Source organism: Nematocida major (genome assembly GCF_021653875.1).
Source record: "Nematocida major strain JUm2507 chromosome Unknown 2415, whole genome shotgun sequence".
Lineage (NCBI taxonomy): Eukaryota > Fungi > Microsporidia > Nematocida > Nematocida major.
The window spans coordinates 170861-195657 of record NW_025952950.1 but is presented as its reverse complement, the minus strand read 5'-3'; the positions used below and the strand labels follow the sequence as shown (position 1 = coordinate 195657).

Sequence of the window (24797 nt, the reverse complement as noted above, 5' to 3'; positions counted from 1 at the left end):
GGCCATTTATGTACACCCTGACAGGAGCCCTTATAGAAAATGCAGTTTCTGCAGAGAAGTCGCCCCTGCAGAGAGCCAAGGAAAGCCTATCCTCGGGCGAGAAAAGGCTGATCATAAAGGCCTTCCACATAATGTCCACAAAAAGCATTTCGTACAAGGAAAAGGCCCAGCTGTTCCCGCAGGTTCTCAGCCTGATCGGGCACGACGCCATTGAGGTGAAGTGTCTTGCATACTCTTTTGTTCTGCGCTCCCTGCGGAGCGACTCGAGCCTCCTCATCCTGGCCGTCAACACAGTCAAGCAGGAAATAAGCGGAGACCTCGAGTACAGAACACCCCTGCACGCGCTGAAAACATCCCTGGCGTTTGACTTTATATCCAAGGTGAAGGACCCGGAGTTCCTGAACCACTTCTCGTACGAAATTGAAAAAAGCTTCTGCTCGAGCTCCGACATCATCAGAAAGTCCGCCCTCCTGGCAGCGCCTGCTCTGTTTGCCGCGTTCCGGGAGACAAAGACATGCGCAATCCGGCAGGCCCTCGACGAGAAGAGTCCGGTCGTTCTTGGCGCTGCCATTTCTGCGCTTGTCTCCATAGAGAGGCAGGCTGCAGGAACCTTTTCCGAGAGCGACCTGGTGCACTGCTTTAGAGTTCTCTGCAAAAACAGGCAGGGCATTGAAGAGACGCACGGAAACTTCCCCCTTCTCTTTTCGCGCCTGTGCAGGCTGTTGCAGGCCTCTGTCAACTGCAGCCTTCTGGAGACGGCAGCGCTCGTGCTGGAGTTTCTCCCCCTCTGCGCGCTCAAGGAGCTGGCGAGCATGCGCAAGGAGCTGCTCGCGCTTCCGGTCGTGGAGAAGATCGCAAACAGCATGAGCAGCTACATTGGGACGCGCAGCAAGACCGAAGCTCTCGAGTGCATTTTGTTTCTTTTGCAGACACACGCAATAAAGCTGGAAACAGACCCATTTGTCGCAACAAGCGAAGACACGCCAAAGGAGAAGATTCTGAAGATGCACATTCTGTTCCGCATAAACAGCAGCGAGGGCCTCGAGGAGATTGTCTCCAGCCTGCGAGACCGAGACTGCACATACAATGCTGCATGCCTCCTGCTGGAAATGGATGCGCTGCGGGAGGAGGACGTCCGGGAGGGCTTCCGCTGCAGCGAGTCTAGCATGCTGCGAGCGCTCTATACCAAGCACCCGCTCCCAGAAAAACTTTCTCCCACGGTGCGGACTGCACTTGCAAACATGTCAAATGTCTCCGAGAAGGAGGCGTACCTCTTCCTGGCAGGATACTACCTCAGCGAAGTCCCAGACGAGGCGAACCGCATAAAGAGAATCCGAAACGCAGCGCACGGCATACTCTACGGAAAGAAGGAGGAGAGGGAGAAGCCGGAGGAGCACCTGGAGGAGTACCTGTACTTCCTCCTGAACATGTATGTTCGCGGAGTCCTGTCCAAGGAGAGCTGCATCCAGCAGGCAGGATCTGCCTTCTCGGACGAGCAGTTCATGCTGAACAAGTTCATGCACTTGGTCGACCTCCCAGACAAAAAGCACCTCGAGGACGTAATAGCATACAAAAGGGTTTTATACAAAGTGGCCCGCATTCCCTGAACAGCAGATCTCTGCGGCTAAATAAAAGCAAGTGCAAACACCTTTGTCTTCTGCCCGCGGGCTGTTTTCTTTATTCTGGCGTGCAGCCTCTTTCTTTTTTCTCCTTTTCCTCTTCTTCCTTCTGCATGCATGCCATTCTATGGAAAATGTCTCAGCACCAGAGACGACGCGGCAGTGCTCAGAAAGCATGCGCTGCACACATCAGCCCTTCCCGAGCACTGCTGCATGCCTGGCCTGTGCCTTCCTGCAGAAAATCAGCAGAAAATCCTGAAATTTGGCCCCTTCCCGAGCCAGTCGGCCTCTGCCGCAGGCGTGCTCTTGCAAGGCTTTTCACAGTTTGTTTTTCCGCCGTGTGCCACTGTACAGGGCTTTTCGCGCATTTGCCCGGAGCGTGGTCTCGAAAAAACAAATTGAAAAAATTTGGTGCAGGGTGCCTGAAAACGCGGCTGCGGGGGACTTTTTCTTTATTTTTTCGAATTTTGGAGAAATAAAAGTTCCGGAAATTCCCCATTTCCTGCATTTAGCAGGTTTTAGAAGCTTCTGGAAGAAATATATTTCCAAATGCAGGCATTGTCCCAGTATGGTAAATTCTCGTCTATAAATACAGAATGTTTTTTTACATTCAGGCAGGAAGTGTAAGAGACTCCTCACTCCTATACTATATTTACTAGTCGGAGTGTCCGATCACTCGGCACTTCTTGTCCTCACTTGCACGTGGGCCCCGTCCACAGCCCGATAAAGAAATCATCAGCAGCCTGATTGGCTGGCTGCTAGGTGTAAGGAGTTAGTAGGATGCTGCTCCTTTATGTTTTAACCTCTTCTCATCATCACCTTGCTTCCTGCTGCTTCTGGGTGCTTCTGCAAACTACTCTTCTGCACTTGCAAAATAAAGTCGGGCAGGCAGGCCTTGAGAGTGGCGAGAGCAAGCATAGTAGAGGAGCATGGGTTTGCTGTTTCTGGAAGAACAGCGCGGTGCTCTCTAAAACCAAAGCGCTATAAACATATGAATTTATTGAGTTCTTCTGTGTTCCAGAGGGCATTCTGTGGAAAGACAGGCAAATGTGTGCGGCGCTTGTAGGAAGTCTGTGGCTGTATGCTGGCTATAGAATCATGTCGTGTGTGACGGGCGTGCACTCAACCCTTCGAAACGTTTTGTTCTTTAAGTTGCGGACAAACAGATGCTTTTCTGCGTGCACATCCTCGTCCACGTACATTACGCCCGTGGTTTTGCCTTTGGCAAAGCAGAAAGACGACCGCCCTACCTCGCCCACCACGTTCTCGCTCCCGTCCATAACAAAGTCCTCTGTGCGGGTGCTTACAGCAACAGGCGAGCGGCGCGGAAAGCTTCCTTTCTCCGCCACAAACAAAAGCATTTTCTGCTCTGCCAGAGGCTTTTCATAGAGAGGCCCAAAAACAACCTCCCGCTTTCCTTTTGGCTTTTTCTCCTGCTCTTCCTTATGCGTCTGCGCCATGTGCTCTAAAAAGGCCTTTCCTTCCGCATTCTGCGGAATGTCGTACGGATACACAACCTTTTCGGTTTCTGTTGCAATTCTTTGAAGCTCCTGTATGCTGCACGGGACAATGCCCGCGACGACAGCCTTCTGCAGCAGCTCCATGCAGTGCCTTCTGGGCACAAGCACGTAAGACTTGTCTCTGTCTCGCATGCACACGTACGCAAGCTTTTCTGCGTCCAGGAGCGCCTCCACAGACGTGCAGTTAATAAACGCATCCTTGCAAAACATGCTTTGTGCCCCAAACACCTCAAACACAGAAAGCCCTTTCACCTCCTTAAGCTCTGGCGTGTCCCCCAGGCGCGCTGGCCTCTCGGCAATAATGACGCTTTTTTCGCCGTCTTTCTCTGGTTTGTCTTCTGCTGGCGCGCTCCAGGAAAAAGTCCGGGCATACTCTCCGTCAAACACAGCCCCGCACGGGCGCGCTTTCTCGGAGACAAACACTTTGTTGTAGGAAGCGTCGCAAAGCACGCCTCTGGTCTTCAGCGCCTTTGCAATGAAGCCTTCGCTCTTTGAGTGCCGCTTGAAAGGAACGGCCATGTCTGATCGCTTGTACATGAAAAACCTCTTTGCGTACCACGTGTGCGCCTTCAGCAGAGTCTCCTGGTCCTTCACCGTCTGCTTAATCCGCCGCCGCTTATTTCTCTCCCCTCTCCGGCATTCCCGGGGAAGCCTTCTCTCGTCAAAGGACGCGGTCCTCCTTCGCTTGTGGAACGGAAGCGCCTGAAATAGCATTTTGTTCTTTTTTGTCTCCGCTATGCTTCTTTCAATCTCTTGGATTTCCTTTCCCCGCTCGTTTGCATAGTCTATGCTGTATATTTCAACATGCATGCCAGCTAAAAATATTTTGCACATATCCGCGCTTCAAAGCCGCCGCTAGCTGAAAAACACAACCTCTGTTGCTATGGTCACCGTGGTTATGACCCCCAGCGCCTCCAAAGACAGAGCAACCAGCCCCTGCCGGTACACGCTAAAAGTTGCCGTGGTGTATGCATACTTTGGCAGCCTGTCCAGGTGGTACTTAAGCAGCGTGAACATGCATGCTTCTCCCACGGGGGTGTCCAGGGCGGCGGTCAGCGTCACGCAGTTCTCAGACAGCGCGCGGATCTCCACGGCGCTTTCTCTTACATGCATCTCCAGCTCGCCCCCGCACACCTTTCTGATGAGGGCCAGCCCTGTGTATGGCAGCGGAAAGACGACAGAGCCCAGGCTGTACTCCACCTCCGTCCACTCGAAGTCCAGCGTGTACAAGTTTTTCTCCAGGGTGACGCCCTCGCCGGTCCAAAGAAGCTTCAGCAGGGCGCCAACCCTGGATATGTACAGCCGGTCCATTCCGTTCAGGAGAAACTTGACGTGCGGGACGGTCACGCCCTCGCCCTCTGTATACGACTCCAGAAGAACTTTGTCTATGTAGTGGTCAACCACAATGCTTTTGGACTTGTCCACAGCCTGCACGTACATGCCAGACTCCTTCAGAGCCATGGAAAGGTGCTCAAACTTTCCGGCAACTCCCTTATCTATTGCAGCACATGCTTTTCTGTCCAATATGATCTTCATTTCCGCAAAAGTATTTTTAATACATCTAAATAGTTGGGCACGCCCAGAGGCCGTGCATCGCGGCGCGCTGTAAAGAAAGAATTTTATTTACTTCTTTGGCGTGTACGCCCCGAGGCAGGATATGATGTTTCTGTGCCCGAACACGGCCCTGTTGATGGGCGTGGACTTCGTGTAGTACGTAGAAACAAGCTCTCCCTTGTACTTATCCCAGAGCTTGACAGTGCAATCGCTGGAAGAAGAGACAATGAGCGAGGAGAAGTACGAAAAGCTCACAGAAAAAATAAATCCGTCGTGCCCTGTGAACTTGAACAGCGCTTTTCCGGTTCCAATATCCCACAGAATAACAGTCTTGTCCTTCCCTCCCGAAATCAGATGCTTTCCGCACGCAGACACATCCAGACACGTGACTGCGTCCTTGTGTCCCACGAAAAGGCGCACAAGCTCTCCGTCCTGCAGATCGTGCATTCTGATCTTAAAGTCGCAGCTTCCGGTGAACAGGTAGTTCGAGTTCGGGTGGAACTTCACACACATTATGTCGCTGAGAGAGGACGCAAACAGCCGGACCGGCTTGGAGCTTTCCACGCTCCACACGCAGGCGGTTCTGTCGCTGGAGCCAGACGCGAAATAGTAGTCGTTCGAGGCAATGTCCACGCACCAGACCGGGAAAAAGTGCCCTTGGTACACAGCTATCTCCGAGTACGTGTCAAGAGACCACAGTCGGATGGTGCTGTCCTGGGACGCCGAGAGAAGGAACCTCTTGCTGGCGAAAAACTTCACCGCGTACACGGGCCCAGAGTGCCCAATAAGGCGCACAACCTTCCCCACGTCGTCGCGCGCGTCGTCTGCCTTCCCTGTTCGCATCTCCGGGGTTTTCAGGTATATGCTCTGCTTCAGCTTCAGAAGGTTTTCGTCGGTGAGGGAGTGGATTTCAATGTACGAGTCGGAGTACCCCAAGGCAGCCAGCTTCAGGTCGGCCGAGTAGTCTGAGCAGCACAGCGTCCCAAACGTGTTATGTACAGTGTAGCAGCAGATGCTTGGCATTTGGTGCTTTCCCACATTCATCCGCTTTGCAAGGTCCCTCAGCTTGTCGATCTCCGACGCGATCTGCGAGGCTGAGGGGCTGGGAACGGGCACGCGGTCGATGGGAGGCGGCATGTTCTCCAGCTTCTTCTTTTTTAAAATGCCAAGAAACTGGTCCAGGTACTCGTACTTGTACTGCTCCTCTGTCAGCACAAGCTCCTCCACTTTTGGGGAGATGTAGTGGACTCCGCTCGCAATGGCCTTCTTGTTGAAGTCAAAGTCGGCCACGCCAACAAGCCCTATGTCCACCACCTCGTCGCCCACTTTCCCCGTGAACACCTTTATGTTCAAAAACTGGTTTACAATTTTCCCTATTTTGAGCAGCCCGTTTAGCTCCAGAAAGTCGATCAGCAGGTCAAACGCATACTTTCCCATGGTTAGGTGGTACTTGTTCGACAAAAACGCCATGGCCAGCTGGTTTTCCTTGAGGTTCGAGATGTCGCGGACCATTTCTATCTGCCGTATTTCGTTTGCATGCACCTCCACAAAGTCTTCTTTGAACTCGCTCATGAGCGCAGCTGCGTCGGCCTCTCTCCGTATGGATATCATGTCCAGATACAAGTGGACAAAAACAGGAAACAGAAGGTTGTTCAGATCGTTTTTGAAGGCGTCAAGAGAGTCGTCAATCCACTGGCGCAGCTTGGAGTATCCTGCATCCAAAGGGCTTGCAGGGTCCAGCAGCGCCACGTTTCTAACCGACAGGCGGGAGGTGATCTCTTTGTCGCCAACATATTCATTCAGCGGAAGCACCGTTCTGGAAGGATCCAGGTCGTGCGGCCTTCTGTACCCTCTTTTTTCGAGAATGCCTCTGTCGCTTCTATTGTCTCGGTCCATCTAAAAATATTTTGCACGCGAGCGCGTATTAACGCAGCAGGCGCGGAACAGGTCAGAGACATACATTTGTGTGTGGCTTCTTAGCTCAATGGTAGAGCGCACCCCTAGTAAGGGTGAGGCTACGGGTTCGATTCCCGTAGAAGCCTTTTTTTTAAATTGCTTTTTTGACGTTTGACAGCTTTCCACCCAGACTTTGATGCTGATTTGCTAAAATATAAAAATAAAAGTAGTGCAAAGATAAAAACTATTATGGTAGTAAAGATTAAAAGGAAACCGCATTTGGATGGAGTATATAACGAGCAAAAGAAAATTAGACGTATGTATTCAAAAAGTAGCAATTTGCGAAAAAAAGAAAAGCCAACATTAGAGGGGAAGCTTGCGTTAAGAACTGCTATTTCATTAGAATCATTGCAAAATGGCTATATTGAAATTCACAACCAGATCATTGCACAAATATATGCATATTCGAATGAACTCAATACAGTTGACAGTTCATTAGTTGACTTAGCAATTGAAAAAATATTTTTACAACGACTAATAGGCACTTTGTCTGAGTACTTAAGCCGTGTTAGAAAGCGTGTTTTAAGTGAAATGAAAGAAATAGTTAACATATTTAACAAAAAATTAGAACTTATGGACAGTCAGGATATGGCTTGTGTTGAAAAGAATAGCTTAAATTCTTTACTTAAAAGGCCAATTTCTAATATTTCTCCTGAGGAAAATGAAAAAACTGCCAAAACCATTGATTTTTCGAGTAAGAACGCTAGCATTGACTCTTCACATGACAATATTAAAGTGGCTGAATCCGAAGTCGGCTTATCTAACGCCGGGGATTCAAATTTTAGCATTGACTTTCATAAGTTTAGTGGTTATGATTTTGATCTTAATGAATTTATTACGAATAGTCACCAAGAATCCCGAGATGATCGAGCTGATCTGATTGACTCTCAAATTTGTGAGAACTTGTGGTCTGATTTTCTATCAAAATAGAATGTCTGATGACTTTAAAATATAGATGCATTTCATCTATATTTCAAGTATTAAAATAAATGGTGAGGGGTATATAAAGGCATATTCTTTGGGTTTTTATTTCTTTTCATTTTCAATACAGATGTTCCTATTCTTCTGGTCTACATCAAATTTTTCTTCTACGAACGCTATGCATTTTAAAAGGTACTGCATGCTTTCCGCTTTCTTGCTGTTTATGGCTGAAACCGTGTTTATCGAGGCCTCAATTTTCTTTACTATGTCTGCTTTCTGACAGATATACTCCTGCGTAAGAAGAGCAAGTATTTCAGAAGCCTCTGTTTGATACCCAATTTCTTTCAGCTTTACATGCAGGTTTCGCGCTGTATTCTGCATTTCTTTCTCCTCCTTCGCCCGCTGCCTCATCATCTTCTGCATGTCCAGCAGCCTGCTTGAGCTTATCTGGCTCTTCGCCTCTCCAAGCATTTCAAGCGCCATGGACTTCTTTTTTTTCTGCGCCTTCTTGCTGTATCTTGAGTCTACTCCGATGCTTTTGCTAAGCTTTGACTCCGGGGCTTCAATCAGGCACCTGAACTTTTCCAGAACGGAGTCCTCGCTCAGCTCGTCTGGCTCGTCTGCAAACTTTGCCACCTTGTACTTCCAAATCAGGGGCTTGCAGTTGGGCTTCCACCCTCTTTCTCGCATTTTTATTATGGTGTCTTCCATGACCATGCACTCCGGAAGCTTTCTCTGCTTCTCAAGCTCATTCGCGCACTCCTTCATGATCTTTTTCAGCCCGTCCGAGGACTTCTTCTTTCTCTTTCCGCTCTCCTCCGGTATGCTAAGCGTGGTCTCTTCCCGGCCCTCTATAATGTCCTCCTCCTCGCTTGTTTCCGACTCGTCCTTATCGTAGTAGATGTGCATCTCCTTTGGCACTGGTATGCTGTCGCCTTCCTCTGCTATGCTGGAATGCTCGCTGCTGGCAGAGTCTTTCTGGGAGTTGCTTTCGTCCTCCTCGGACTCTTCTTCTTTGAAGCCTTCCCCGTTCTCGTGAACGAAGAGGACGCCCTTTTCGCTGTCGGAGAGCTCCTCGCTCTTTTCCTCCTGGCTAGACTCTGAACAGTCCTCCCCGTCGCTCAGCTTCTCCTCACATGCATTTTTGTGCACCTCGTCAGGCTCCTCCTCGGTGCTCGCGCTGGGCAGATACGCCTCCTCTTCGTGCGAAATGCTAGGCCCCGCAGAGTCCCCTTTCCCGGGCAAAGAACCTTCATCGACCTCGCTGCTTTCTGTTTCTACCTCTAAGGAACCCGATATTTTTTCTGTTTTCTTCTCTTCTTCCATGAAAATATATTTTTAGTAAACTTGCTCTTTATTTATGTATTGACTTTCACTTTGTATCCACAATCACACTCGTAGAAGACCGTTTGCCCTTCGTCAGCTGATCTAAGCTGCATTGTGTAGTAGTACAAACTCTCTGACTTGCACTCTGGACACTCCTCTTTGATTTTTGTGCCCCTGTGTCTTTCCTTCACCGTTTGCACTGTGTATTCTTTGCTCTGCGACTTCATCGACTCCACCCTCTGCGCGCTCTTCCTCCCGCAGAACCCACACTGTAATGTGCACACGCTCAAATACTTTTCGCACGACTCACAGAACATAAAATATTTTCAGCTGCTCTACCCGTAAAAACAGCGCCATATGTGCGTTTGGATGCAGTCTGGGCAAGCCGCAGCGGCGGCCTTCTGCTGAACAAACTGCTGTGCTTAGCAGCCTGCGTCGGGGGGCCATTTAATCCCGGTGAGCCTGCCTTGTGTCCGGATTCTGCGCGTGTCTTACCTAGGCTGTTCGGGTTTTTGATGCAGCATATCTTCGTTTGGCCAAATAAACATGTCTTTTCTCTATTCGGGCTATGTGTGCCTTTTTCTCATCCATCGCGCGCGGGGCGGCCCTGCGCAGGCGCACATTTAAAATGTGTAAAAACTGCAGAAGTCAATGCAAAAAAATGTACCACTTTGTATTTTGTGCATGCAACTAAAAACAAAAAAGCGCGACGACATGCTGCACCAGGGGGCTCTGCACAAATAAAACAAGCGTTGCGCAATGTCTGCAAATCAATACGCTAGCCATGCATAATATATCGATTGTGTGCTATAAAAGAGAAACCTCAAAAGAAGACATGGGAAATTGCTGCGGAATGAGCATGTCTATAAAGTGGAAAATGGAGATGAGCTCCTACATTATGCCCGGCCTGGCAATAACAAAAAACAGGTTCCCGGCTCTTCTCTTGTTTATTGTTTTCCTTACGCTCGCAGCAAACCATATAGGCAGCGTCACAAAGAACAAGTACGTCATAGACGCAGTGCACTTTGGGTGCTCGTGGATTCTTATGATGTCCACAATGACAGGGAACGGATTCGTGCTGCTTACAGCACTTGTGTCCACTCTGGCCAGCCGGATTATTCTGCAAAGACAGAAGAAAGAGCGCACGTTTTCCTGCTGCTAATAAAGAGGATTCCTAATTATTACCACTTCTACGTTTTCGCTGGGCGGAATAAGCCCGCAGGCCACCACGCCAGGCACATCGAGAATCTTTGGAAGGTCCACTTTGTACATTACGTCAACAATTATGTTTCCTAGGCTTGTGGTATATACTGTGTCTCCAACAGACCGTATTTTATAGGTGCAGCTGCTCTTCTCCAAGTGCTTTCTGACCAGCGGCAGAGACGGCCTGACAACCTCCACAGGGATGCATATCCCCTGGAAGCTCTCCACGCACTTGCTTTGCGGGATCGCAATAACCGAGTGGGAGGAGGTTTGCATGGCGATGCTCTCGAGAAACACTGCGCCGCCGTAGCCCTTCACCATCCACCCGCTTCCATCAACATAGTCTGCGCCGTCAAAGTATATGTCAATTCGGTCGGCCGACTGCATGCTTACCACCGTTGCTTTGCGGCTCTGCAGCTCCATTTCGGTCTCTGTGCTGGCTGCTGCAAAGAGAAGAGAGGGGCCCTTGGCAGAAAAAGACACGCACTCGTCTAGGAAGTTTCGGGCAGTTCTGCCGCTTCCTATGCCCACAACTATGCTGGCGCCATGCAGCCTTTGCAGGCGCTCTTCGACTATCTCCTTGTATGTAGCGTATTCCCTTCGCATTTCCGGGTTTGTTTGCGCTTCCATGTTTATGTTTGTGGCGAACGCCTTCTGTGCTCTGCAGCGTTCCAAATAAGCATCGGCAGGCCCAGAGCCTGAAGCACGCACCTACGCCAGCACGCCAATGCACACACCGTTCACAGCAAAAGGCCGGGTATGCTGTGCTGCCAGAGGATAGCACGCACTCGCGCGTGCAGCCCGCAGCGAAAGAGCACATATTTTAGATTCAAGCCCGGAACAGCAGCCGGCATCGCCCATTTTGTGCATCTACCGCACGAAAAGCATGCTGCCAAGCGGCCATCCAAAGAATGCTAGGCCGGAGCTTCTGGCGGGGAACGGAAAGAAAACGCAGTCTATTGCGAAAAGAACAAAGACATATATACACGCATAAATAATTTGTGTTTTAAGCAAGGAGAAAATAAACTTTTTATGGATAGAACAAAGGAGTTTTTATCGCTTGCAGCCACAGCCAGCATTCCGCAAAAGCGGGCAAGACAGTCTGAAGACACCTCTTTGATCCGAGTCGAGGCGATTGAAAGAGACTTGTGCACGCTTGAAAATGCAGTGAGCAGGAGGAGCGCGCCCAGCAAGGAGCTAATTGCAAGAATAGAGGACTCGCTGGAGACTCTGCAGGAGCAGCAGGCAGAGAAGCAGGGCGGCACTGAGATGGAAGAGTGCATCATAAAAGCCCTGCAAAGAAAACACACAGGGTTTGTGCTGCGGCTGACCGGCGCGCTGAGCCGGCACAGGGAAAACGAGCAGAGGCTAGCGGTCGAGCTTCAGCAGGAGGAGCAGGCGCGGCGGAGCCGCACACACGGCCGCGCGCAAGACAGCCAGTATGTGCAGAGAGAGGTGCAGAGAGAGGAGATCAGCAGCATTAGAAAAAGAGAGTTTGAGGCGCTGGAGCAGCACATAAGCGAGCTGGGGCGCATGGTGACAGAGGTTTCTATGCACATTTCAATGCAGGGCGAGCGAGTGGACACGGTGGACAGTCTGTTCACAAAGACAAAATCAAACCTGCGCGGAGGGTCGTACGAGCTAAAGGAGGCGCTAGAAAAGGTAAACCAAAAAAGAAGAACCATCCTGCTGGTGTTTGCAGCGCTGTTTGCAGTGCTGCTGCTTAAGTATTTTAGATGGATATAACGCGTAAAAACAAACACCGTGCGCTTTATGTATTAGAAGGCCCGCTAGGCTTTCTCAGTGTCTCGGAATATAAAGCACTGGTTTCCATACGCAGTCACCATGCAGTCCTCCTGGGCAGAGACGCACGAAATTTTTTTCCCTTCTATTATTCGGGTGGCAGACTCTAGCTCCTCGTCCAGAAATATTCTTTTCACCGCATTCGACTTTGTGTCTACTTCAGTGAGCGCTGTGTTGAAGGACCCTGTATATATTTTTTCGCCAGACACAGCCATTTTAAATTTGGAGAATATTTCGTCCGAGTCGTACAGCTCTGAAATGTTTCTGCGCACAAGCGGATACACGTCGTGCTCCAGCACGTTGCAGCTTGTGTTGCGGAGATCGTGCGTGACAACGTATTGCAGGTCCCTGCTCGCAATGGTGTTGTCGGAAATAAACTGAATGTCTGAGATAGGCTGCACCACTTCGTTATAAAAGTCAAGTCTCTTTGGGGCCTGGATGGTTTGCACGCACCCGCCCTTTAAGCAGTCTCTTAGGTCGTGCACAAACATCATTCCGCCGGCGGTTCCATACACAAAGACGCTGCTTGCCTTTTCTGCGAAGCGCGCGGTGGTGATCACCTTGGACAGCTCTTCGTTCTTCGACGGCTTCAGGTTTAGCACGGTCCAGGGAGCCTCCAGCTTTGCATCCATGATCATAACAGTCAGCTCGTCCGAAACAAGAACGCTTTCTCCGGTGTTGGACACAGACACGCTGTGTATGCTGTACACGTTTTCTGGCGCGCGCTGGCCCTCCAGCACGGCCCGGGTTTTTTTCTTGCTCTCGCATGTAAAGATCTTCTTGATTCTTTCAGACTGGGTGTCGTCTGTGCTGTCGACAGGCATTTCGTACGAAAACGAGGAGTCTGTGCACGACTCAATAACGTGCGAGGAGGTCTCTGCCTCAATAAAGGACGAGTGTATGTTCCACAGCTTCAGGCACTTTTGGTTTGCACTCACCACCAGAATCTCCTTTGTCCCAGAAGGCACGATCTCTACGTTCTCCACAGATTCAGAAATCTCCGTGCTTCTAAGATAGTCAAAGCAGGGCGAGTGGCTTTTGAACTCTATTCTCTTTTTCAGGCCCGGGCCTATTTTGTAGACCTCTACAAACCCTTTGTTTCTGCCCAGCACAAGAGTTCCGTCCATAATAACGCTGGACTTGTAGCAGTCTAGGGGCGCAGCTGTTATTGTCTGCCTGCACTTCCAATTGGACAACATATAGTAAAATTTTGTGTGCACAGCAAATGGAATTTGTACTTGAGAACTTGTGGTACATTGACAACCAAATGTGCGAGGGGGTGTGTCAGGACGCCATGCACACGGTGCACATCATTCCGAAGGCGCCTGTTCCGTACAGCGTGATATTCGCGCAGATGGAGACATTTGACAAGTTTTACTCATACGCGCATGGCAAAAGAGATGAAACAAAAGAGAAAGACACGGGCGTCATACTGGCAAGCATATACGACAGGCTTCTGGTCCAAAATGCCACAATGGCCGACTTTATCAAGGGCTTCAAGGCCTCCAGAGCCCTGGCCGAAAGCAAAAGAACCTCGTATGTGCTGGAGCGGATGAAGAAGGACAGGAAAAAACCCCGCACCATAAAGGAGGGCGAGACAGACAAAATATTCTTAGACGCAAACAACTATCTGGCCCAGCTGAAGCCTGCACAGTTCTATAAGATGGAGTGCGGCCTGGCCAGGCACTTTTTTGCAAGAAACCAGCTGGTGCTTGCGTATAGGTTTGCAAAGGAGGCCTTGGAAATGGCGAGTAGAAGCGCATCCGCTGCGGGAATCGAAGAGTCGCGCGCCCTGCTTATAGAGGTGGAAAACAGGATTGCCAAGGAAAAGGAGGACAGCCGCATGCGCGCCTGAAAACGCGCCGCTGCCGATTGGAGAGCATAGAGGCGGGTGCCAGAGGCTTTGCAGTGCTGCCACTCAGCAGCTCTCCATGTACATACGAGAAAGCACAGCAGGGCGCCTGTGACCAGATTTGGCCGTGCTTGCGTGGGTGGGCCAGGTGGTCCCGCAGATGCTTGGGACAAATAGATTAAATGGCCGAATTTTTATTATTTTAGCAATCGAAACTTTTTGCCTTGATATTGCTCCTGTGCGGTAGCATCTGAAAATAAATTAAAGCGCATGATGCAACTTAAGTTTCCAGGCTTGGCAGACACTTTCCTATGGGAAGCCTCAAGCCAGGGCGCTTCCTCTTTCCAGCCAGCGCACGGGGTGCCTCAAGCAGGCTCCCTCGCACCAGAGCTTGCGCTGCTTGTGTGCTTAGGCGGCTGCAAAAACACCCAATATATAGTGCATAAGACAGCAGCCGTGCACGCGGGTTTTGCATGCATACCCCGCGCGGTGGGCTGTCAAACACGTGTTTGTGCACGCTGCCTTTGCACTAAATTTTTATTAATTTTCATTCTTCCCAGCGGAGAGTCCTCTATGTTTGCGCTACCAAAAGAAGCAGAGCAAAAAATAGAAAGAAACAAAGTTCTTTTACAGATGCTAAGAGAGCGCGCCTTAGAGATACAGGTGGTCTCAACCCTAGATGAAGAGTACATCGCCTCCATGAAGATACTTTTGGAGCTGCGCAGCATATTTCAAAAGCAGCTGCCAAACATGCCAAAGGAGTATGTGGCCAGGCTGCTGTTCGATATCAAGCACAAGTCAATGGCCATTATAGACAAAAAAGAGGGCCGGGTCATTGGAGGCATATGCTACCGGCTGTTCTACGACCAGTCCTTTGCAGAAATTGTGTTTTGCGCTGTAAACAGCGACTCTCAAATTAAAGGGTACGGGGAGTTTATGATGACCATGCTCAAAAAAACTGTTCTTGCGGACTTCAAGGAAATTGCCAGGGGAGAGGGCACAGAGTTTGACGGGCCTGTCTATCTGCTAACGTACGCTGACAACTATGCAATAGGGTATTTCAAGAAGCAGGGCTTTACAAAGGACATCACGTTTTTGAACTGGAGGGGCCGGATAAAGGACTACGAGGGCGGAACTCTGATGCAGGGGAAAATTCTGCCCAGAATAGACTACGAGTGCGTGTACGACAGCATGCTTGCGAGAAGAGAAGAGCTGCAGGAGATATCGAAGAAGCGGTTTCCAGAAATGCACAAAGAGTATGTCCTCCCAGAGAACGCCGCGCGCGTGCAGGATATTCCTGGGCTTGCCGAGGCAGGGTTTACAGAGGAGACGGAAAAGTCTTTGGAGTGCAAGGGAAGCCTGAAAGAGCTTCTTCTTTACCTGTGCTACGAGCTGCGCAAACACAACACCGCCTGGCCTTTCCTGGAGCCTGTAAACCTGGACGACGTGCAGGACTACTACACCGTCATAAAGCGCCCCATGGACCTGCAGACCATTCAGAGGAAAATAGAAACAGAGCAGTACAAAACGTTTGACGAAATGGACGCAGACATACAGCTTATTATAAGCAACTGCTACACATACAACCCCCCGGGCTCGCAGTACTCGAAGTGCGCAAAGTCCCTCAACGAGTTCTACCAAGACAAGGTGCAGTGGTGCAGAAAGGCGCTGTCTCAGCGACGATAAGCCTGCCGTATTTTATGCGCAGACGCCTTCAGCCGGAAAGAGAGCTTGCAACAAATATTATCCAAAAGCTTTAGCCAAACCAAAAACACGCCTGCGCAGACTTTCTCTGCGCATAAACGAGAAAGTTCACATAATAAAGAAAATTCAAATGAATTTGTCTAGCCTGGGCGCGCGAGCAGCTGCGCGGAAGCACGGCAGCGCCTGAGGGCAGAAACATATAGAAACAACTTTATTACACTCGTGCCTTTCTAGATATTCGGCAGAGAACATGCAGAAGAGCGTTGGCTTTAGACTTATCCAAAGGATGCGAAGCCTCGAGCAGGGATCCGCAGACTCTTTTTGTGTACTCCAGCGAGAGAAACATAAAATACCTGGACGAGTTGAGAGCGCTGTGCAGCTCCTCCAGATTTCTGGCTAAAATTCGCTTGATGTCTATGGGAGACGCGTCGACCACGGTCGCGTCGAATGACACAAGCCCGTTGAAGCTTTGCCGGCGAATGGATAGTCTTCGCAGGCTTTCTTCCGGCATGTGCAGAGGAACAGCGATGGAGTACTGGGCCAGCATGCTGCTGTAAATGGTTTTCCACTTTTCTATTTCGGCATTGGACCTGCACATATCCATTCTAAGCGCCTGGATTGCAGTGTTTGCGTTCTCCACTATGTGTGCGTTCTCTTTTTTCTTTTCCCTCTCCGGTATGACAAGAGAGCCGACTTTTTTCATGTACATTGCGCATATTTCCCGCAGAGCCTCAGGAGACACGCCCTCTACACACACGTGCCCGTTTGATATATATTTGGAAATCCACAGAAGCACCTGCTTGATCCGGGTTTTTGCAGGCTGCGAGGCGTTTGAGTGCCGATAGAAGTCCTCGGGCGACACGCTTCCGCTGTACAGCTGGTCGTACCCAAACAGGCTTTCCCTTCGGGTCTGAAACACTGATTTCTTCTTCGTGTCAAAAACGTCGAGAGACAGCCTGCGGATTTTTACAGGGGACAGCAAGTCGTATGGGCCAATTGTCATTCTTTTTTTGTTTACCAGCGGCGTGCTGGCAATGGCGTCCAGAGAGCTTCCGTTTGCGGACGTCACAGAAAGCACAGAGGTGCTGCTGCCGGGCCTTTTTATGGGCGAAATGCTGACAGCCATGCCCAGCCCAGCTTCCTCTGCGCCCCCATTTTCTGCAGGCAGAGCCTCCAGGCCCTTCTCGTTCTGTGTCTCGATTGACCTGATCACAGACGGGCGCACGCCCTCCAAGGTCTCTCTGCCGCCTCTCTGTCGAAGAGCCTGCTCCTTCTCTGCGCCCTCCGGCGCTTCTGGGAGTGCATGCATTTCTTCAGGGGTGGTTTCAGGCCTTTTCGGAGTGGTGGGGTCGACCTGCATCTCTGCAGACTCCACAGCTTTTTCTCTGCTCCCTGCCGGCAGCGCTTTATCCAGGCTCTGGGCCTCGCAGGCCGTGGCTTGCGCTTTTTTCGCCAAAATGCTTTTCTTTGCTGCAGGCTTTTTTGCAAGCTTTTTGCCTCTGGCAGATGCAGAAGGCTTGGCCTCTACTGGCGCCTCCTTCCTGGGGGCCTGTTTTTCGGATGCCTTTACGGCTCTGCCCATCCCAAACTTAAAAACAAACTTCTCTGGTGCAGACTCTTTTTTTTCCTCGCTCTTTGAAGCTCTTGCCTCTGCGGGCTTTCGTGCGCTTTTGGCGGCAGCCCATGGCTTGGCAGCGGACGCAGCCCCGCTTTTCATTCTGAACGAAAAGCCAACAGACTCGGATCTGGCGCGCCCTGCAGGCTTTTCCTTTTCCTTTTTTGCAGAAGGCTCGGCCCTGGCGCGCTGGCCAGTGCTTTCTTTGGATTTAAACACAAACCCATTGTATTCCTTATTCATTTTCTAGAACAACAAAATTTTAGAAGATGAAAGAAGAAAAAAGGAACAGTTTATACGAGCAGATTGCAAGCATAGGAGCCATGCAGGGCCCGCTTGAAGGGCCGCAGCCCATTGCTCTGTTTGGGTTTATCAAAAGCGTCAGGCTGGCTGGCAAGAAGAAAATGTTTATTGTTCTGCGCCAAGGCCTTGAGACCATCCAATGTGTGTGCAACACCACGCCGGAGGAAAACACAAAATACTCGCAGGAGTCATACGTGAAGGTCGAGGGCTCTCTGGTGAGCACGCGAGCCCCAGTGCACTCGTGCACGGTCAAGCACATTGAGGTCCAGGCAGAGCGCGTCGAGGTTGTTTCCGAGTCAAAAGAGCTTCCCATCCAAATAAAAGATTTGGAGTGGACGCACGCGGAAAGACAAGAGAACGCACAGCTTCCCATTGTGAACCAGTCGAAGAGGCTAGACGTCAGGTACATCGACATCCGCTCCTGCGAGACGCAGAGCATTTTTCGCGTGTACTCTGGAATACTCAGCTTTTTTAGAGAGTACTTGGAAAAGAGTGGCTTCATAGAAATAAAAACCCCGAAAATCCTGAAAGGGTCTTCGGAGGGCGGCGCTGAGGTGTTCCCAGTGAGCTATTTTGGGCAGACGGCCACGCTGGCGCAGTCCCCGCAGCTGTACAAGCAGATGGCAGTGATTGGGGGCCTCGAAAGGGTCTTTGAGGTGGGGCCGTGCTTCCGGGCCGAGAACTCGAACACCGGGCGGCATTTGACAGAGTTCACAGGAGTGGACCTGGAGATGGAGCTGAAGGGGATGGCGTACACAGACCTGGTGAAGCTCATATACCAAATGGTGAGGCATGTTGCAAACCGCGTGCAGGAAAAGCACGCGAGGGAGCTGGGCATACTGAAGGCTATGTCTGGCGTGGACCCTGCGACTGTAATACGCGAGGAGCCCGTGATACTGACGTTCAGGGAGGGAATTGACATGCTCCGCGCCATAGGAAGAGAGGCGTCCTACACCGAGGACATAGGAACCGAGGACGAAAAGGCGCTTGGGCAGGAGGTAAAAAAAAAGTATGGAAGCGACCTTTTTGCCATGGTCGAGTACCCGGAAAGCGCAAGGCCCTTCTACACGTCTCTGCTGCCCTCCGACCGCAGCTACACGCAGTCCTTTGACTTTATTTTAAAGGGAGAGGAAATAAGCTCGGGCGCGGAGAGAATCCACCAGGCGGAGGTCCTAAAGGAGAGAGTCTTGGCAAAGGGAATGGCGCTTGAGGGAGTGAGCGACTACATAGAGTCCTTCCTGTATGGAGCCCCCAGGCACGGAGGGTGCGGAATAGGCCTTGAGCGGGTTGTGAAGCTTCTCACAGGGTGCACAGACATTCACAAGTGCTCCATGTTCCCCCGTGACCCAAAGAGGCTGCAGCCGTAAATGGAATGCCCAAATGGGCGATCCTGTTTCGGCCAGTCCCAAAACGTTTTAGGAAATTTCCAATAAACCGGATTAGGAAGTGCCCTTTCTGCAGGGGCATTTCTGCAGGGGGTCTGAAATAAAGGGCGAAAAAAGACAAAAGTTTTATCCTGAAAGAAAAAATTAGCCTGCGGGCCTTTTCCAATGGCTTCTGGCATGCCAAGCGCGCAAAAGGGCGCCTGCGGCAGCGAGGGCAGCGCGCACAGCGCCGGGCAAAAAAGCCTCTTGACAGAATCGAACCGCCGACCTTCAGTTTACAAGACTGACGTTATACCACTAAACCAAAGAGGCCCACACACTGTGCCATTGGCCAACAACATTGGCTGGCCTCGGTGTGATTGGGCTACTGGGCCTGCATAAGGCGTGCGGGGCGTGTTTCAGCATGAACTTCTTTGCACACATCCAGAGAATACTCCTGAGAAAGCGGCTGGTCTCTGGCAAGCAGCAGAAAAAAGAATACCACATTGAAGGCGTGCGCGTGCTGGGGGCCGTGAAGAAAACTCTTTGGAAAAAAGCTGAAAAGGAGGAGGTGGAGAAGGCTTCTTCCTTGTACATGCAGGCCATAGACAAAATGCAGAGCGGCTCCTCGCAGAAGGAGGACCTTTTTTCCCTGTTCTCCTCTCTCTTCGTGCAGCTCGACGCTCTGTCCTCTCGCGTCCCTGCAGAGTGCGCGCAGTCCATTGCAAGCGTGCGGAAGGAGGCCGAGCCTCTCCTCATGCAGCACATGTATGCGCATGTCGAAAGCGCAAGCGCGCAGGAGGGCGCTGTGCAAAGCAGCTCCTTTGTGTCTGCGCTGTCCCTGGCCTCGAGCACAAGCCAGGCTCTGCTGAAAATAAGGTACCTTGCGCAGCGCGCCCAGAAGATACAAAAAGCCATTCCCACGGAGGCCGAGGTGTTTTTAGAGGTGTTAGAAAATGAGTGCCACAAATACTGCGTTTTGTTTGGCGTCGCAAGCGTTCTCCAGGAGAGCCCTTTGACGATAGAGGGGTTTATTTTTTCTGTGTTCCGAGGTAGCCCATGGAATTCGAAAAGCCAAAATAAAAAAATTCGAGAATGTATAGAAAAAAGGGCTTCTGGTGACGCAGCCCGCATTCTGCGAAGGTACACCTAATATGCGCCCTCAGGCTCTGGGAACTTCTAGTTTGGGGCATGTCCCTTTACGGACTGCGCCGGGAATGGAAATACTGCTTCAGGAGCCCGCGTTCTCCATTTAGAAATGCCCTATAAGGAAGTTCCTTCCTCAAAAGCATAAAAAGAAAAAACCTGCAGAATTTCATACATGATTACACAGCAAGAAAAATTCCAAAAAACAGAAAGCATCGAAACAGAAGGATGCCAGAATGCAGACAATGGAAAACCAGAGATTATTTGTTGCTACCAAGCAAAGAAAGTGGCCACATACACAGACGGCTATGGGCTGCCTGCCCGCGAGAGGCCGTGTGCTTCAGGAATTGAGTTGGAAAAAAAAATAATTCCTGAAAAGCCCGTATACATACTTAATAGAAAGGCAACAATTCGAGGAATTTCTCTGCCGATTCTAGACGTATTGGACACCCGAAACACGTTCCTGTGGGTTGAGGCCTACCGGCAGATGATGGTTGAGCACCAATGGACTGAGGCCCAGGCGAAGCTTTTTTTTAAGCTTTCTGTGTCCAAGGACATTTTGGACGGGGTTGTGGGAAACCCCAAGAAGCAAACTTTGCGCGACTCTGTGCGCAAGATATACGACAGGGTGTACACGCCAGAGAGCGTGGCGCTCCTGAAGAAAAAGATCGAGTCTCTTGTTTCTGCGCGCTTTGAAACGCTCGAGGACTACAGGGACGAGCTTGCGCTTCTAATTAGGTCGTACTCTGTGCGGGTTCTAGTTACAGAGGAGGACAGGATGGTGATGCAGAGGACACACTTCTGGAACGGCCTGTCTGCCTCCATCAAAAGCATTCTGTCCAGAAAGATAGACAGCAGCTGCTCGCCGGACGAAATCATTCGGCAGGTCTTCCTGTTCAAGCAGAAGATGTTCATTCGCTACAAGCTGCCCGAAAATTTTACAGGAGTAATTTACATAAAAGAAAAGCCGGATGTAAATGTGCACTTCCCTGTTCTGAACGACCCAGACAACAACGACTCCGACGAGCACCCAGTGGGCTTTGCAGCAGTGGACTGCTCCAAGCCCCAGAGGAGGTCAAAGGTCATCCCCATGCCCTCGATGAAGGAGAGGCGGCAGCCGGTTCTTCCTGCGCTCAAAAAAATTCCTGCAGGGCTCATCATAAAAAATGACCTCCCAGGAACCCTCCGGGAAATAGCGAAAAACTACAGCCATAGGAAGACAGAGAGAATCTTCAAAAAGCCTAAGATTGGGCGGACTTTTGTGATCTACACTGGGTGCGTTGAGGGCTGGATTGTGGGGCTGCTGATCCAGAAAAAGGTCGCCGTCTCCATCTACAAGGCGCCGCTGGCTGCCTCTCAGCAATTTTTTACTGAGACAGAAAAGTGCATTCTTGCTGTTGACAGAGCAAGAGCCGCTTTTCAGGACATAGTTGGCGACTCGCCCGTGGTCTTTGCAAGCGAGCAATACAAGTCTTTCATCTACACAACAGAGTCCGGGATGAGCTTCGTGGATTCAGTGGAAATGCCAGACTGGGCATAAGCTTTGCAGTCCTTCAGCCGGTATTAAGAGGCGGCTGTGATGGCGTTTGAATAAAGCATGCCTTTGAATGGCTTCTTTTTTGCCCGTGCGTGCCACGTGGCTCACTTTTTTTGGTTCTGCGCGCACAAAAACACACAAACAGCAGGCATGTATAGACGAATTCATATTTATTCTATTTGGCTTGCCCAAGCCCAGAGCTTAGCGAGCCGTGCTTGAATTATTGCGCATGCGCCGGGCAGGCTATGCATCCTTGAGAAGGGAAAGCGTAGACATGTATGCAACGACCAGCCGCTCGGCCACCTCCTCGCGGGCCTTCAGGGCGTGCGCTATGCTGTGCACCTTCAGGTCCTTTCTCCTGTAGTGGATGACTCTATTTATAAGCGCGTCCGCAATATCGTATGTTTTCTCTAGGTGCTGGACAAGGTCCACAACCAGCCCTGAAGGGTCTTCTGCCTCCTTGATGCACCAAATAATGTAGGAAATGGGGCAGTTTTCGTCCAGCAGCGCGTCTATTCCCGCCTGTGCATCCGCCCAGGCCTTGGGCTTCTCCATTGTGCTCTCCTTCTGCATGGTGTACGGAACCAAGACGTCCTCTGCGCTTTCCACTTTGATGCCAAGCTCCTCGTACCCCAGAAGCATCTGGATCCTTGACTTGGGCAGCCTGCTGAAGGATATCCCCATGCACGCTGCCGGGGTGTTCTCCTTTGGCGCAGCCAGAATCTTGTATGTGTTTTCAAACAGGAGAATCTGGCGGTCTGTTCCAACAACAAGCCTGCTCTTGTCCTTTGTCAGAAGGAAGCTCCTTGGCATGTAGGGGAAGTCTGTTTTCGAGATAACGAGGGCAGACTTTATGTCCAGAACCTCAAGCACTGCGCCGGACCCGCGCGAAGACATAACCAGTATCCACGCGAGGTCCTCGCTCACTCTGAGCCCTTCCGGGGCTCCGCCCGTCTTTTCGATCGACTTTATTCTCTCCCCAGCCTCCCCGAAAATGTGCACGTGCGAGCCGGCTGCCAGGATGTAGTGCTTCTGTGTCCGGGTTTCAACTATTTTTCCTATAGGCTGCTTTGCATGGCCTGCGTCTCCGCCCGACACGCCTGTGCTCAAGCACGCCCTGGAGAGCTCTTGGCCCCCGTACGAGTATACGACTGCGTGCCCAGCGTGCAGCACCGTAAGTGTTTTTTTAATATTATTTAGAGAAAGCGCAAGGTATGGAGCCTCGTTTACTTCCCCCAGGATGAACCCGGACTCCTTCGACGCAATGATGATCTTCACGGCGCCCTCGCCGCTTCGGACGCTCAAGGCCATGCTGTTTCCGCACAGCGAGAGAACGGCCCCCAGATACTCCTTCGGGGTGGCGTGCGCAAGCCGTCTTTTTTTCTCTGCGACTCCTCCGACAGTTTCTTCCAGCGAGTACACACCCTTTGTATAGCATGCCAGAATGCTCTCGCGCGCAACAGAAATCGACACTGGGCTTCCTTCGACGCCGATCTTTGAAAATTCTCTCAGCTGCTCGTCTTTCCGCAGAGAAAGCGTGTACATTCTGCTGTTTGTAGAGACAACCAGCGCGTCCTTGAGGAGCTCGCAGCGGTGCTGCTTTCCCAGCACAATGCCAGCCCTTCTTTTGACCACAAAGAGCTTGTTTTTGTGTGCGTCAACGATCCGCAGCTCGTTGTCCTGCGACACCACGATGTATCCGTTTTCGCCTATATACCTCAGCGTGTGCGGATGCGCCCGGGGCGCCCTGCTGGCGCTCTCAGAGCACGCATGCCTCTTCTTGACAACACCCTCCTCCAGACACAGAACACACACCTCCGTCTGGGTCAGAACAGCCAGCTCTCTGCTGTGCATGCTTTTCCGGAAGTCAACTGACTGCACCCCTTCAAGCGAGAACTTCTGGAGCACAGTGTCTTTTTTCAGCTGGAGAATAAAGACGGTGCTAGCTGTTGCAACAGCCACAATTTCGGGCGAAAGAGAGTTCGACGTGTCCACAACAGGCCCGTCCAAGGCCACGCACTTCAGTGTGTGCACCACCGTCTGTCTGTTGATCGAGTATATGTGCAGACTGCCTCCCGCCTGCACAAGCAGTTTGTTCTTCAGCGCAAGCCGGTGCATGCTTTTCTCGCCCTCTGGCAGATTCGCCAGCTCTGTCACTGTGAATCCTATTTCTTCGCTTTCTATCTTTTCCATCTCGGCTAGATCTATCCGCGCCACAGAGCCTCCAAACTGCGCAACCAAAAACGTCTCGTATGCAAGCACGTTTTCTACTGGCTGGCCCAGATCAATCTTCTGGATCAGCTCGTCCTGGTTGTACATGCTTATTTCAGTTCCTGCAGCGGTGACAACGTACCGGTTCAGCGTGGTGACCGCCTGTATAGGCGCCCCCTCTTTGGATTTCCCCACGGTGTTGAGCTTTTCTGCCCCGTACATCTTGTAGAACTTGTTGAAGGGCGCCACAACGCAGTATGCGTTTCCTATTTGCGCAATGGTAAATCTCGGCCCGTCTATTATAGATGCAATCGGCCGCTTGTATTCGAACATAGAAAAGTCTTAAAAAATTTTACGCTTTCACTTTAGAAAGCTTGCAGCCGTCCCCTTCTTAGGAAGCACAAAGTAGAAAAGTAAAAAATTCTGCTTTTCCCAATGAACTCTCTACCAACAAATGACACCAGAGGGTCCCAGTTTTTGAAGAGAATGGCAGTGAAGCACATAAAGCAGATCGAAATGAGCAACGAGCTGAAGCAGAACGCGCTTTTTCGCGGAATGGAGGTCAGCATGGTTGAGGCAATGGGCTGGGTGCAGTCTGTCAAGGAGATATCAAACAATGGAAAGAAGTTTGTGCTTGCAGATGGAACCGACACCATATCGTGCCTGGTGTGGGGCGAGAAGCGGGAGATTTCCCTGAACAAGGGGGACTTTGTCAAGGTGCTGGGAAGCATAGGGCGGTACGACCAAAAGGACGACGGCATTACGTTCACGTGTGCCAGCATCGCGCGAGTGAGCGACGGAAACAACGCAGTGTACCACCTTCTGATGCGGATTGTGGACTCGCTTCGGGCAGAAAAGGCAAGGGACCCAGACGCCGCTGGGCACAGGGAGAACATTCCGGTGAAAAGGCAGGACAGCATGCGCCACATTGGGGACTTCAACGAGATACACATGGACATACTTTCGTACTTCAGCAACAACCAAGGGGAGACGGGCCTGCCGGTCAACATGGTCACAAGCTCGCTTGTCTCCTCAGGGAAGTACTCCAAGAAAGAGATCGAGGGCGGGCTGGACTACCTGATAGACGCAGGAAAGCTCTTTTATTGCGCAGAGGACAGAAAAACGCTGGCGCTTGTGGAATAAATAGTACATAAATGCACATG

The 24797-nt window shown here is 50.9% G+C and overlaps 19 protein-coding genes across 19 annotated transcripts; 10 read left to right on the top strand and 9 right to left on the bottom strand.

Annotated features, from left to right (window-relative positions):
• NEMAJ01_1309 (uncharacterized protein) lies at nt 1–1607 on the top strand (the record flags this gene model as incomplete). Its single annotated transcript, XM_047915147.1, has 1 exon — nt 1–1607. A coding segment is annotated over one exon (1607 nt), but the record flags the coding sequence as incomplete, so codon positions are not given.
• A 1100-nt stretch (nt 1608–2707) lies between these two features.
• NEMAJ01_1308 (uncharacterized protein) lies at nt 2708–3949 on the bottom strand (the record flags this gene model as incomplete). Its single annotated transcript, XM_047915146.1, has 1 exon — nt 2708–3949. One exon carries the CDS (start codon nt 3947–3949, stop codon nt 2708–2710), a length of 1242 nt encoding a protein of 413 aa, XP_047771103.1.
• A 45-nt stretch (nt 3950–3994) lies between these two features.
• On the bottom strand, nt 3995–4675 carry NEMAJ01_1307 (uncharacterized protein; the record flags this gene model as incomplete). The annotated part of the gene is made up of 1 exon (XM_047915145.1): nt 3995–4675. One exon carries the CDS (start codon nt 4673–4675, stop codon nt 3995–3997), a length of 681 nt encoding a protein of 226 aa, XP_047771102.1.
• Nucleotides 4676–4762: 87 nt separating this feature from the next.
• NEMAJ01_1306 (transcription initiation factor TFIID subunit 5) lies at nt 4763–6589 on the bottom strand (the record flags this gene model as incomplete). Its single annotated transcript, XM_047915144.1, has 1 exon — nt 4763–6589. One exon carries the CDS (start codon nt 6587–6589, stop codon nt 4763–4765), a length of 1827 nt encoding a protein of 608 aa, XP_047771101.1.
• Nucleotides 6590–6838: 249 nt separating this feature from the next.
• NEMAJ01_1305 (uncharacterized protein) lies at nt 6839–7579 on the top strand (the record flags this gene model as incomplete). The annotated part of the gene is made up of 1 exon (XM_047915143.1): nt 6839–7579. The coding sequence occupies one exon, from the start codon at nt 6839–6841 to the stop codon at nt 7577–7579; it is 741 nt and encodes a 246-aa protein (XP_047771100.1).
• Nucleotides 7580–7675: 96 nt separating this feature from the next.
• On the bottom strand, nt 7676–8896 carry NEMAJ01_1304 (uncharacterized protein; the record flags this gene model as incomplete). The annotated part of the gene is made up of 1 exon (XM_047915142.1): nt 7676–8896. The coding sequence occupies one exon, from the start codon at nt 8894–8896 to the stop codon at nt 7676–7678; it is 1221 nt and encodes a 406-aa protein (XP_047771099.1).
• Nucleotides 8897–8928: 32 nt separating this feature from the next.
• NEMAJ01_1164 (DNA-directed RNA polymerase I subunit RPA12) lies at nt 8929–9213 on the bottom strand (the record flags this gene model as incomplete). The annotated part of the gene is made up of 1 exon (XM_047915002.1): nt 8929–9213. One exon carries the CDS (start codon nt 9211–9213, stop codon nt 8929–8931), a length of 285 nt encoding a protein of 94 aa, XP_047770959.1.
• Nucleotides 9214–9680: 467 nt separating this feature from the next.
• NEMAJ01_1303 (uncharacterized protein) lies at nt 9681–10058 on the top strand (the record flags this gene model as incomplete). Its single annotated transcript, XM_047915141.1, has 1 exon — nt 9681–10058. One exon carries the CDS (start codon nt 9681–9683, stop codon nt 10056–10058), a length of 378 nt encoding a protein of 125 aa, XP_047771098.1.
• NEMAJ01_1302 (ribose 5-phosphate isomerase A) lies at nt 10055–10729 on the bottom strand (the record flags this gene model as incomplete). Its single annotated transcript, XM_047915140.1, has 1 exon — nt 10055–10729. One exon carries the CDS (start codon nt 10727–10729, stop codon nt 10055–10057), a length of 675 nt encoding a protein of 224 aa, XP_047771097.1.
• A 402-nt stretch (nt 10730–11131) lies between these two features.
• On the top strand, nt 11132–11845 carry NEMAJ01_1301 (uncharacterized protein; the record flags this gene model as incomplete). The annotated part of the gene is made up of 1 exon (XM_047915139.1): nt 11132–11845. The coding sequence occupies one exon, from the start codon at nt 11132–11134 to the stop codon at nt 11843–11845; it is 714 nt and encodes a 237-aa protein (XP_047771096.1).
• A 44-nt stretch (nt 11846–11889) lies between these two features.
• Nucleotides 11890–13101, bottom strand: NEMAJ01_1300 (serine/threonine-protein phosphatase 2A regulatory subunit B; the record flags this gene model as incomplete). The annotated part of the gene is made up of 1 exon (XM_047915138.1): nt 11890–13101. One exon carries the CDS (start codon nt 13099–13101, stop codon nt 11890–11892), a length of 1212 nt encoding a protein of 403 aa, XP_047771095.1.
• Nucleotides 13102–13127: 26 nt separating this feature from the next.
• On the top strand, nt 13128–13757 carry NEMAJ01_1299 (uncharacterized protein; the record flags this gene model as incomplete). Its single annotated transcript, XM_047915137.1, has 1 exon — nt 13128–13757. One exon carries the CDS (start codon nt 13128–13130, stop codon nt 13755–13757), a length of 630 nt encoding a protein of 209 aa, XP_047771094.1.
• Nucleotides 13758–14327: 570 nt separating this feature from the next.
• Nucleotides 14328–15440, top strand: NEMAJ01_1298 (histone acetyltransferase; the record flags this gene model as incomplete). Its single annotated transcript, XM_047915136.1, has 1 exon — nt 14328–15440. The coding sequence occupies one exon, from the start codon at nt 14328–14330 to the stop codon at nt 15438–15440; it is 1113 nt and encodes a 370-aa protein (XP_047771093.1).
• Nucleotides 15441–15672: 232 nt separating this feature from the next.
• NEMAJ01_1297 (uncharacterized protein) lies at nt 15673–17316 on the bottom strand (the record flags this gene model as incomplete). Its single annotated transcript, XM_047915135.1, has 1 exon — nt 15673–17316. One exon carries the CDS (start codon nt 17314–17316, stop codon nt 15673–15675), a length of 1644 nt encoding a protein of 547 aa, XP_047771092.1.
• A 26-nt stretch (nt 17317–17342) lies between these two features.
• NEMAJ01_1296 (aspartyl-tRNA synthetase) lies at nt 17343–18743 on the top strand (the record flags this gene model as incomplete). Its single annotated transcript, XM_047915134.1, has 1 exon — nt 17343–18743. One exon carries the CDS (start codon nt 17343–17345, stop codon nt 18741–18743), a length of 1401 nt encoding a protein of 466 aa, XP_047771091.1.
• A 421-nt stretch (nt 18744–19164) lies between these two features.
• On the top strand, nt 19165–19893 carry NEMAJ01_1295 (uncharacterized protein; the record flags this gene model as incomplete). The annotated part of the gene is made up of 1 exon (XM_047915133.1): nt 19165–19893. The coding sequence occupies one exon, from the start codon at nt 19165–19167 to the stop codon at nt 19891–19893; it is 729 nt and encodes a 242-aa protein (XP_047771090.1).
• Nucleotides 19894–20061: 168 nt separating this feature from the next.
• Nucleotides 20062–21426, top strand: NEMAJ01_1294 (uncharacterized protein; the record flags this gene model as incomplete). Its single annotated transcript, XM_047915132.1, has 1 exon — nt 20062–21426. One exon carries the CDS (start codon nt 20062–20064, stop codon nt 21424–21426), a length of 1365 nt encoding a protein of 454 aa, XP_047771089.1.
• Nucleotides 21427–21666: 240 nt separating this feature from the next.
• NEMAJ01_1293 (uncharacterized protein) lies at nt 21667–23967 on the bottom strand (the record flags this gene model as incomplete). The annotated part of the gene is made up of 1 exon (XM_047915131.1): nt 21667–23967. The coding sequence occupies one exon, from the start codon at nt 23965–23967 to the stop codon at nt 21667–21669; it is 2301 nt and encodes a 766-aa protein (XP_047771088.1).
• A 102-nt stretch (nt 23968–24069) lies between these two features.
• On the top strand, nt 24070–24777 carry NEMAJ01_1292 (uncharacterized protein; the record flags this gene model as incomplete). The annotated part of the gene is made up of 1 exon (XM_047915130.1): nt 24070–24777. One exon carries the CDS (start codon nt 24070–24072, stop codon nt 24775–24777), a length of 708 nt encoding a protein of 235 aa, XP_047771087.1.
• Between the last annotated feature and the right edge of the window lie 20 nt (nt 24778–24797).